Raw genomic sequence first — 12384 nt, 5'->3', positions numbered from 1 at the left:
GTGTAGAACAGACTGCTGTTAAGGTATGAAGTCTTTAAGCCAAATCCCCATTTCTGGGGCTGTAATTCTACATCTGCCCCTGGTTTATTCTATTGATGTCCTGTCTGTATCAATTCCCACTGAATGTCTGTTGGCCGACTTATTCAGTGGCTGATACTTGATGTTCTCTTGTTGTGAGTATAAAAAAGCCAAATCCGCGCAGAGATGACAGAGGGTGTAATCGCTAGCTATGTGATTCAACAATACGACTCTTAGAAGCTATTCAGACTGGGGCCTGTCCTTGACCCTTAAGGAGCTTGTAATGTGGGCTTTTTTCCCACTCTTTGTATTTACCGGCAGAAACAGGGAGGGTAGACAGGGTGGAGGGGGGACCAACCACTGAGGGAGGGCTTTTGCCCCTCCATGCCAGCAGCAGTCACACTGGGGGAGCTTTGCACGTGCACGCACAAACACATAAATGTGCACACTCTGGTCTCCTGGTGTGCACTCATTTCATATGGAGGGAGAGGTGAAGGTTGGAGGGTGAGGCAGAGGAAGACAGAAGGGGAGGGAGGGGGGGGACAAGGGGGAGGGCAAAGAGACAAGAGCCCCCCACTTTCCACACACCCAGCAGGAGGTCAATCTTAAAGGCTGCTCTGTCTCTCCATGGGAGGACGGGGTGGGGTGGGGGGCAGGGAGGCTCAATCTGCGGAGGGCAGTGGTCCTGCTGGTCAGCACAGGGAGCTCCACGTTACCCAGTTATCCATGACAACCAGGGAGAGAGAGGGAGGGGAGAGAGACAGAGAGGGAAAGCAAGGGGAGAGGGAGAGAGACAGAGGGGGGGAGAACATGGAAAAGCTCAGCTGCGGTCAGAGAGCGCTCAGTTGGAGCAGAGAGTGAAGAACAAAGCACCCAGTGATTTTCATTTTTTCCTTCTTTGTCTGCTTTATATTGTCCACAGACGTGTCCCTCTTTTCTTTACTGGAAATAAAGGAGCTTTGAAGAAGAGACACAAACAGACACGCAGACACTCACAGACTCGCAGATGAATGTGCACACGCATGCACACACTGGTGTGGCTAATTGAATTATGTTTATACAGTAAGTCAAACGGTTTATTTTCACTGTGACAGAAAGTGCTCTCCAATATGAAAACAGCTCTCAGTGAAGAAAAAATGGGAAAAAAAGTGAGGCTCTTTTGAAGGGGCCAGAGCAGCATACAAAAGGGCAATAGAGGCCACAATGGTAATTTATTTTAAGCAAATGGCTCAGCAGTTTCCAAACATTTGAGCGTGCATCACAGCAGTACAAAGGTCTCTGTTCTTTGAGGCCTGTGACTGAAAGGAAACAGAAAATTTCATTCGGTCTTAAGTGTGGAAACTGTTCATTCTGCACAGACAGGTTGTCCAACATAATTGAATAAACTGTAACTAATCCTGTCATACACTGTCCAAAAATGAATCTGCTGTAAGTCAGTGAAATAAGGAGTAGAATCAGGGGGATTTTAAGATAAATTCAGATTCCTGATGTTTTGAAGTTGGTGCTAAGATACTGAGCAGAAATTAACACAAGAAAACCTCACTTTACTTGCAGTCTTATTGGCTATCCCTGCATTATGTTTGTTCTTCTTAATCTTGAAAAAAGACACTGTAAATATCAAACTCAAACGTGTGCCTGCATTTGGACTGCAGCGTATTAGACTTCCTGGCCTGTGATTTCCCCGTCTAATCATTTTGAGTTTCACTGTCTTAAATCATGCTGCTGAACACCTTAAAGAAGGCTAAAATGCTTAGTTATTAAAGGTGCTGCCTAAAAGACATTAACCGACAAAGAAAGGTTAAGATTTTAATTGCATTGAAGGGATCTGCTCATCTAATTAAAGTGCACAACAAATTGATTATTTCTTTTCACAAAATCACCCACAACATTTTAGGAAAAACAATTGATTTGCTGTTTCAAGCAATTTTTAAAATTAACTGAAGTTATTCTGACTTTCCACCATGCCTGTCTAGATGGTCAAACTTGTATCCATGTAGGTAGAGGTGTGCAACAGCTTCCTCAGTTTAAAAATGGACAATTTAGATTTTTTTTGTTTACCATAATTTGTGACCAAAAATTGCATCTCCTTGAGCATGACTTTACTGGAAGTTTCTCCTTCAAAAAGCTGGAAAATGTAGTGAAAGCCCAGGAAATTGTTTCCAATGATTGTGCAAAAAGTTCTTGAAGAGAGGGCAAAAGAAATTTTCAGATTAAAACTAATGCAGCAGTTCTTTACTATTGAATAAAGATATTTGTACTTAATGAAGTTCATGTTTGCACTGCGGCTTTTGGTGTTGTCATCTGCAGCCAGCTGTAATGGAATGTGCAAAATAAAGGAACATGTTCTGCACCTAGTTAACTAAGACACTCAAAAGAGGGGAAATGCACAAAAAAAGAACCTGGGTATAAAACATTGTCACCATCATTGGGTCTTGTAAATGATACTGAAACCTGATAACATTGTGCCACAGTAAATTAGCCTATATCCAGTCATGGTTTTAGAAATCTGAAGGCCCTTTTCTATTTTGCTTAAAGCAATCATTGCAAGTGAAGAAAATATATTGAAGCATTTTGCAGTAAAAAAAGAAAAAAAAAAAAAAGCCACAGACCAACATGACCAAATATGATTAAACAGTACTTGCTCATTGCCTCTTACAGGAGCAGCAGTATACTTCAAAGTCTTCACATCTTAATAGATTTGCATGTCTCGAGGCATGGTGTAGTCTACAGAAATACGCAGTTTGCACACTACTCGTTCTTCTGCCACAAACCATGTTCTTTTTATTTACTCATTTGATGCAATTATTACACGCAGTAATCCATTATTTCATGGATTCAATATTTCTCCATAGATCTGCCTTGCTATAATTTGCCTATAAAGATAAAGTGGGGCTTTGTCAGGGGCTTGAACACTGCTGAGGTCCAGGGGTCAGTCTCATGGATTTTTATACCGTTAAACTCTATTCAAATACCTTTTTATTCACTCTAGGTATGTCTTTACATTCCAGATACCCATCTTAATAATTTCAACCATTTTTTAAAAATGTTTAGCTCTTATTGGATGCACCTTTTTCTCTTCCTTGAGGCCTCTTGGTGCAGGAGGCCCCAGGCAATCGCCTTCCATTGCCCAACAGTAAAACTGCGGATATAAACATAAGGACCAAGTGACATAATCTGTTCAATAATCCTAATTTTACTGTTCGACTTCGGGCCCATTTCCTGCATGTTTTAACTTCTGAGCATCTTCCACATCCTACTTTAATCCAAGTCCATATTTTCCCTCTTTCTCCTCCCTCTGTATTCTCCGAGTCCCTGTTGTAGTTGCATGAGTCGGCCACGGCTAGGCGCTGTTGCCTAACTCTCTCCTCTGCCTCCCCTCTCTCTCCGTCAGCCCAGCCTGCCTCTCTCCTGCCTCTCTGCCTCAGCCAACCCGGGCTGTGCCGAGCTGCTCCCTGCGGGATCAGAGCGCTCCCCCGCCGGGACCCTTCTCTCACATCCCCCTGCTGGGACGCGGCTACATTTCCAGCCAAGCACTGCCTGCCTTGGCTTTATTATGTGTGTCTGCGCCGCAGCCCCGCCAGCAGAGGCAGGCAGAGGAGGAGGAGGGAGACTGGTAGCCAGAGTCAGGACAAAGAAAAAGCAGGGAGACAGAGGCTAGCGAAGGGTTAGACTGTTAGCAATATTAGGCTGCTATTATTAACGCCGGTAGGGCATTGAGAAATATTAACAAAAAGAAAGCGTGGGTAGTAAAAGCAGTAGCCTATTCCCCTCGGGGTGAAGATGCAGGGGAAGAGCGCTATGTCCATGCCACCAGACCAACACCTCCACTGCCTAGAGTAGATTAGCGGGACGGAACACAGGAGACTGGTCGGTTCGGGTCGGTGCCGCTTTTCTGGAGGGAAAAGAAAATCGACATAGACTGAAATAGTTTCGATAAACTCAATAAACCCAGACGGAGAGGCGAGGAGCGCGGTGGAAGAAGCCACGTTTCATTTGAAAGCAATTTCCCAGATCACTCACAGCCGCTTCTCATCACCTGGACCGTCACGTACCTCTGTGGCACCGCCACCTCTCACTCGGACGGTGCCGCTGTCACTTTTTCTCAACACGGCGCGGGAGCTGCTCAGGTGTTTGCTGCGCGCGTGGCTGGCAGCTCGCGCCGCGGTCTGAAAGTGCTGGAAGAAGTCGGGGAGGCACGAGCGCCTGGGCTGCACCGGAGACAGCAAAGCGCGTGCGGGGAGAAGAGTAGAAGCAAGAAACCAAAGCTCGCAGCGTCGGTGTACGCTGTAACGTCGAAAAGGAGAATACCTACGGGAAGTTAGTCCCGTTTATTCTACAGGTTGCGCGAGCCCCAGCAACCTTCAGGAAAGAAACCGCAGCAGAGGAACCGAGGGTCGCTCCCAGCCGCTTCTCTCCCGGTGTGTTTGGTTTGTTGTCGTTGGACTCACGGCTTGTTTCCCCATTCACAGACTGAAGCTGCCGCATTGCAACAGGCGAAGAAGCAGCGGCGAAGTGTTGGAGAAGGAGGAAGATAACGCGACAGTGTCAGCCTGAATGGTTATCCGAAAACGCGGAACGGAGCAAAAAAACAACCAGAGAATAAAAAAATAAATTAAAGGCAGTTCGAGACCAGAGATGTCTAGACGAAAACAGGCGAAACCGCGCTCCGTCAAAGGTAAGAAACTGACACGTTTTTTACCAAATTTAACAAACTCTTCTCTCTGGAGAAAATGCAAAACCTCGAACAAGATTTTTAACTGAAACTCTTTACCCTGATAGCTAATTGAATTGTATTTCCTATGAATGAGTTCCTAGAACTCTGAGTAGTCCTGCAGAAGCGGTAAATTAGTGCCCCTTACCTTAACAGTTAGCCTGTGCACTTTTTCTGCGGGTCATGTAATTGTTTAAATCTGCCACGACAGCTTTAGGGATGAAAATGTAAGGAAAGAGTAGCCTTTACTTTAAATGCAGCTTACTTCTTACTTAGCCCATTGCTTCACACGATCACCACCCCGTCAGAAATCAGCATTTAGTGAAGTGCATCTTAAATTTCTCAGTCCGCAGGTCCACACGGCTAATTGTTTTCACTTAGCTGCTGTACACTGTCAGACCCTGAAAGATGATACTCTGGTGTATCGTTTTTTCTGACAGCATGGGCTGTGCTTTTAGATCATCTTAATGTAATTCATCCAGTTAATGGGTCCATACAGCCTAATCTTGATCATTCCCATGTTGTGATCCCACTGCTGCTATGTTGAAGTTTATTTGACTGCATGACCCCCAATCAGTTCCTGTATACAAGCCCATGTTATTTTAATTTTAGAGCAAATAATCATTTTTTAAGCTTTAAATCTGAAAATCATTATCACCCTTACTTAAATGATTCCAGGAAATATTTTAGGGGTCCCTACTAGCTTAAAAATATCAAAGGCTACTTTTTGTATTCACAGAGGATTTTTTTTCCTAAAGTTTAGGGAAGTTCATATGTATAGAAACTAAATCCCCCTCTGCTGAAGAGGTATTATTTTTTACAAAAGCAGACCCCAGTTTTACCATTCACTATGAAGTAGTATTCATAGTAGTGCATGGGTGAGTGGGCATCATGCATGAGGGCATGTGGTGGTCCTGGCTTCCATATTTCCTTTATGGGACCCAGATGGGCAACGGGGCGGGCTGGCCATGTGGTTGCCACCCCCTCCCCCATTTCCTCCAACATATAGGCTTTCCCTTTCTGTGGTTATTTGGGAAGGTTTTTGACAGTTGTTAAAATTGGGGGCTCACTTTATTGTGATTTTCATTCCAAGATTTTTGGCATCTCCTGCAGGTTGTTAAGTTTCCGCTGAGGTTGGTAGGGATTCAGTTCATCAGAAGTGGAAGAGGCCTCTTACTCACTGCACAGAAATGACTATAGATGTGCATCCTATCTTTGATGAGAGAAATATTTGTGGTGGTGATGTTTACTGATTTAGGAATAATGTGAAGGAAAGCAGGTCATAGCCTGGTTAAATAACAGCATTATTGTCGTGAAGAGGGTGTGATTGAAAGTAGTGTAGTAATTGTGAGATTCCACTGCTTTCGCATTTAATCCAGAGCTGATTTTCATCACTACATCCAGCCGTTCTTGAAATGTGTTAAAGATTATGAACTTGAGGTTAAAACATGAATCTGTTGGTAGATATTAACAGCTCTTTATGCGTCAGATGGAAATCATATAAAGCATAAATGTAACAGGCATTAAAAAAGTCCAAAACCATTCATGGTATGCCACTTGTGTTTCAAAACAGAAAGTGTGATACTTATCTGTGTTAGAATCTGTTGAGCCCACACTCTTTCCTTACCAGACGAGATAAAGAACTGGCATTATCATAGCCAGCAAAAGAGTGTAAATATGCTGAATAATGCGCACATGCACAAATGACTGCATATCTGTGTAATAGATTCAATGCATTTATGATTGCGATATAATTTATTTTTTCCTCAGGTAAAAGTGAATCATTAGCAATGGAGATTTTACCTCCCCATGTGTTTCATCCAGCCTTTATTTCCTTTTTCCTTTCAAATATCTGAAAAGAAAAATGAATGATTGCTGCAATTTGTGTTTATGTTTTTGGTGCAAAATAAGTCCTTTTTACCTTTAGAAATGTGAGCCTTAATCTTGGTCTAAGTTGTTTGTCAAAATTAATGTTTTCAGCAATTTCTTAGGTATAAACAGACTTTCAAAGAGCAGCAGTTGAAAGATTCACACATTCACATTAGCTGATTTGTTCACTGACAAAAAGCACTGGGCATCAAGCACACTGCAGCAGGGGGCAACAAGATCCACATCTCAGCCATACAAATGAAGTGGGAATCAACTTGAATTTGAAGTTGTTTTTTCTCCTTCATCAGTATGTGTAAGACGTGGTTGAATGTTGCTGTTATTGCATTCTGCGGTAGTGTCTAAGCTCATGTTGGTTGTGTTTTGCACGCATCATGGACATGAACGCCTTGTGTGTCCGTGCGTTTGTGAGTGTGTGTGCCACTAAGACAGCCTGGTCTCGGCAGCCTGGATAACCAGAGCTTAGCTTTAGTCAGGCAGCCAAGCGAAGCAGAGCGAAGCAAAGCTGAGGCGGACGACCACCACTCGCAGTGCGTGTCTGTGTATGTGTGCAGCAAAGGTAACGCAGCCCTTGTAGTGGAGCTTGCATAAGCACCATGTGTTTTGTTTATGTGTGCTCATGCGTCCTTGTGTGTACATGCGTGTTGCTATCTTCCCTCCACACCTTGCCCCACTGACAGCTTGGCAAGACCTAGGATTGAGGGAAGATAGGAGGAGAGAGAGATAGAGATGGAGGAGAAAAGGGGGGTTGAAGGGTAAAGGGGAGTGAGAGGAGAGGTGTTTGGGGGGCAGCACACTGGCACTGAGCAGGTGAGTGGGCAGGGGGGGAGGGAGCCATTGAGGCCAGGATGAGGTGAGCAGTGTCGGGGGATTATCTGTGTTTTCATGTTCTTCTGTCTTTCACCTGCTCACCCAACTCTGACTGGCTGGCTGGCTTACAGACTCATTGGCCAGCCAGGCATGCCAAAACAAAAACAAAGTCCCACCTCATCCATCTCCTACTTTAGTTGTGAGTCAGAGAAGCCCAGGTCTGGAGAGGATGTCTTTCTTCTGGATAGGAGATTTATGGCTGATGAGTTATGTAGATATCTTGTCATTCAGTTACATTGCCCAGTTAAGTTAAACTGGACTGCTGTCTTTGTCCCTGTAGACAAGCAACTGAAGAGAGTCCATGAAACTATGTGTGACTCTGCTATACTAGGTGGCACTGTGCCTGCTTTCAGCTTTGGACCTTTTTCTAACCTTGCTAATAATCTAGAAAGCAGCTCACCATTTTTTTTGTTTAACAGTGAAAACATGGACACACTTCAGAGCTTTACATACATCATCTATGCTTTACTTCTGATACAGTATGACGGCTACTATCCTCTAGTATAGTGGTTCTCATCTGGCTGAGCATGAGGAGCCACCTCCACTTCATTACGAGAAATCACGATCCAAATTCTTCAAAATGTTCAACCCCTTCAGTTTGGACCATAAATGGAACATAAGAGATGGAACACAATACATTTGTTTTTACAAATGTTTACAGAAATACAAGTACGCGTTTGTTTTATTTCACTTCATTTTTCCCCAGGATATTATGGAAATTTGGCAGTTTGTTGAGGAATTTCCTAATTATGTTGGGAAAACCAGCTGTATTATGCAGGAAAAGGGGACTGACAAGTTTAAATCTTGATAGGAAGACACAAATTTTCCCACCATCACAAGAAAACCTGTAAAAATGTATAGATGTTTAGTATGTCCACTTATGGCTTTTATTCATAATAGAGTTTTGCCACATATTTTTTTTTTCCTGGCACACATTTGCAAAACTTGCAAACCATTCGCCTCTTGCCCAGTGACAGTTGGGATAGGCTCCAACCCCCCCCCCCCCCCGACCTGGAATGGAATAAGGGTATAGAAAATGGATGGATGGATGGACATTTGCAAACCACTTTTGGTTTAATTTTTGCTTGGTATCTAACTCTTTCAATTAATTATAATCATATATCACTAGGAATGCAGATGATGTCTGATATGCCAACATTAACAAATTCGTTTTAGCAGATATTAATGCCGATAACGTTACTAATTCATAAATGTAGTTCAAATCTAAAACTTCAGACTTTAAGACATATTTTATGGTTTAAGGATGAACAAGGAAGCAACATTTGGTCCTTACAACATACTTTAAACTTCAAGGAATAAGGATGAACAAAAAAGACTTCAGCTGACAGAGTTCTGTCGGTCCCGTCTAGAACCCCACAAACTTATTAGTACACATCGCAGATATTTTCAGCCAACACAGGCATAGATATTCACAGATGTTGTATTGATTGTTAGTATTGGAAGAAGTGTTCATATCTGCAGATAGCTATGTTTAACTCTAACAGGTACTATCTGCTGCACTTTTGACTCAGGCGTAAAATGGCCTGACAATCGCATCCAAGTTTTTTGAGCCCCAACTGATTCATGACTTTAATTTAAATTGATGCAGCTACTCAGCCTGCTTTTTGTATGTTTTGGCTACAGCTTCCCTGTGCACCTTGCAGTGCCACGCACTTCTACTCGGCTACAAGCCTTTTTTTGAGATGCTTCCATACATTCAGCCTTTGTACTGCTGCTTTTCGTTGCCACAGACTTTAGACGTACTTTGAAGTAGACAGCAGTTTGCCTGAGGTCAAATGCTATCTTAAAAGCCAAACTTCTCACTAAGATTGGTACATGAGCCGATCAAAGTGAGACTTTTTAGTATCAACCCAGACTTATTTGTAAAACTCAATCACAGTCCAGCCTCTATCACAGCCAAATTCAAACAAATGTCATAATACAGGATCTTATTTTTGTGCTTTTATTGCTAAGTGTGATATTTATTGATGACATGCAGGGTTCTAAAGTAAACCACATGGTTGAATGTGAAATTAACTAATACATGGTTATTTTCAGGGTCTTGTTGTTTTTCATTTCTATATGTTTTTGTTAATTTCTTTTCCCTCTGTATTCTCTGTGAAGGCTGACAGTACGGGTTACATTTGATTCATTTTTTACTGACGTGTTTACATTTGTTTTCTTGGACATTTAAATGTAATTAATTTCGACAACAGAAATTAGAGTAATTTTATAGAGTTGCATTATTTAACGAGTGACTGAATGAAACAGTGAGGCCGCATGGATAAAAGCAGCCATTAAAGATGACATTATTACTGTTAACATTGCTGTGGCTAAGTTCCTCTGATTCATTTACTAAACCAGTCCAGTCTTTATAGTGATTAGGTCTTGTTAACAGTGAGGGGACTTGACTAATTGCAGTTTGTTAATTGAACAAGGACTAATTGTGCAGTGATGGGCCATGAAACTAGCTGATGGGATGAGAGAAAAGGAGGGGTGAGCAGGGGGGAAGAAATGAGGGAGCGCCGCTTCTCTCTTATCAAAATATTATTTCAGTGGATTAAGCCGTTTTTAATGTGTGTCTTTAGCGAGGCGAGGCGGTAAAAATCTCCTTCTCTGCCTGCTCCGGCAGCCTCACTATCCTATCTCTCCCTCTCTCTCTCTCAGCTCTCAGCCCCTCGAGTCTCTCATGCATTATGTAGTGATGATTATTACTTAATTACACATTAATAAATCCGCTTCATTTGCAGGACATTAAATGGGAGTTGAGCGCATATGACAGGGAGATGGAGGAGAGCAGGGAAGACCGGAGGAGGGGGGCCAGGGGCACTTGCTTTTTAGCATTTCTTTGGTTTGTTTAAAGTGTTGTTAAAAGACAGTGGAGCTAAATGAGCTCTTTGACCAGGAAGGCAGAGAGAGGACGCTTTGGTTCGCTTTCGCCTTGTGTTGAGCCGAGCTCTTCAGGGCTAATGGCATCATTTCCACTCAATCTCATCCTTGCTCCATCGCATTCTCTCTGTATGAACTGCTCTTTCTCTCTTGTTCCCTCTTCTACTTCTTTACAGTTTCTTTGGTTCCACCACCCTGCACCCTGGCTGTGAATGTTTATTTTCTCTGTAAACAGCCTGTCAATGAAAATAACATTTTACTGGTTTTTAGCTGCCTTATGGGATCTCAATATTGTAGCTGCTGTTCACACTGGCCCTTACAGTCATAAGCCTTTTTCATGCATGCAGTCTTGCAAATTTATAGAAAATATCAAACATCCTGCACCTAATATCATTCTAAGTGTCTCATTCATCAGTCAAATAAGACAAGAGTTTTTACCTTCATATAAATGCTGCATAATTGAAATAATTCAGTCTAAACTAAAGAGCAGAGAAGAACACTCTGCCTGCAGAAAACATAATGAAGCAGTTTTATTACTTGCAAAAAGGCAGCACTGGTTGTACACTGGTCATAGGATATTTCACCCCCTCCCGCTAACTCGCAGTGATTCCTTCTTAATATTACCAGCTTCATTCAAATATTAGCCCGACCCAATGAAGAAATTCTACAAGAGCTCTTTTTGAAATTTCACGATAAAGTCAGGGTGAGAAATTTGGCTGTTCAAGCTCAGACGTGAAGTTCACTGAAATTTTTAGGATGTTTTGCATGAGTGAAAGCATTGGGCTGTGACCAGTTTCAATATCATCACTGGTATTACACAAAATGGATTTTTGTAGTACCAACATAACCGGTTTAAACATTTTGCATTTGGTTGTACTGCATGCTGATAGAGCAACCCACCAGCCACGATGGTGTGAACTTGGATTTGACACAGACAACAGACCTGACACTTTTGTATGTTTCACTCTCTGTCTTAAAGAGCAGAGCCAGTGTTTGCAGTTAATAAGCACATCATTCAGTTTAACCTGGGTTATCTCCTCTTTAAGTTTGAGGTCTGTAACAGCAACATTATGTGCATGTGACTGCTTTGCAGGGCATCTTAGTCTGTGCTGGGCTTTATCACAGGCTATGTGCTGTTATAACCTGACATGCCAGATGGATTTGTTTCATGCATCCATCAGGAAAACCTCCCATAGACTGTGAAAGAAAAACTCGAAGGGTGATTGGATGAAAGTTCTGTCTGTCACATCTTTACAGGCCAATCAGAGCAACAAAACACGCAACGTTGTAACCAAGGATTAAACTCCATAGAGAGCTGTATGTTGCTGCTTGCTTAGGTCACGACTCCGCCGTGCCCGAAAGTACTGCCCCTTGACGCTGATTGGTCCTGTCACTTTCTTAACCGGGCCCAAACTGTTCTTTTACAAGACGGATTCACAAGTGAGAAACACAGAAATGGGCGAATTCATCTGCTTTGCAAGGTTAGTGCTGCTATGGATTGGTTCAGCTTTTCTTGAGCTGCATATCCTCTACAGCAGCTTATAAAACTGTTGAAGATGCGTTTTCCTGGAGGACTCACTTGTTTTAAGTGAAAGATGAATAACAATGGTCTGTGACCGTGGTCTAAGAACCATCTGTAAATAATTAAATCAGTACTCTTGCCTCTAATTGTTTCCCTGCTGAAGCTCTGTATTTTCAATGACTAATGCACTATTTCTAACAAGTTCTTTTAAAGGAACAATTTACCAGTAGAGATATGCATGCATACATTGTGCATTTTGATTGTTTTCTAGAGATCTCAAGAAATGACACATTATCATGGAAAACCCACCTTTGATTTCCCAAAATAACCAGGCAGAAAAGTCATGATCTCGAGGGAGGAACCAAAATTTACCCATTATCATGACAAAGATAAGTGAAAGAAAATATATATGAATGTATGTCCACTTTGGGCTTCCATACATTATGAATTTTTGTTGCTTTTTTTTCCTTGGCCGCTGGCACATATT

The 12384-nt window shown here is 42.3% G+C and overlaps 1 protein-coding gene across 5 annotated transcripts in view; it reads left to right on the top strand.

Annotated features, from left to right (window-relative positions):
- The first annotated feature begins 3454 nt into the window (after positions 1–3454).
- znf423 (zinc finger protein 423) overlaps positions 3455–12384 on the top strand; it is a 258994-nt gene continuing 250064 nt past the window's right edge. For all 5 annotated transcript variants that reach the window (XM_041795670.1, XM_041795671.1, XM_041795668.1 and 2 more), the window contains exon 1: positions 3455–4693. In XM_041795670.1, coding sequence (XP_041651604.1) covers positions 4654–4693 — 40 coding nt within the window. In that variant the 5' untranslated portion in view covers positions 3455–4653. The remainder of the gene's footprint in view (positions 4694–12384) is intronic.

This window comes from Cheilinus undulatus, linkage group 9, assembly GCF_018320785.1.
Source record: "Cheilinus undulatus linkage group 9, ASM1832078v1, whole genome shotgun sequence".
In the NCBI taxonomy this organism is placed as follows: domain Eukaryota; kingdom Metazoa; phylum Chordata; class Actinopteri; order Labriformes; family Labridae; genus Cheilinus; species Cheilinus undulatus.
Note: the sequence above shows the minus strand (reverse complement) of the source record. Positions and strands in the feature narration are given on the sequence as shown.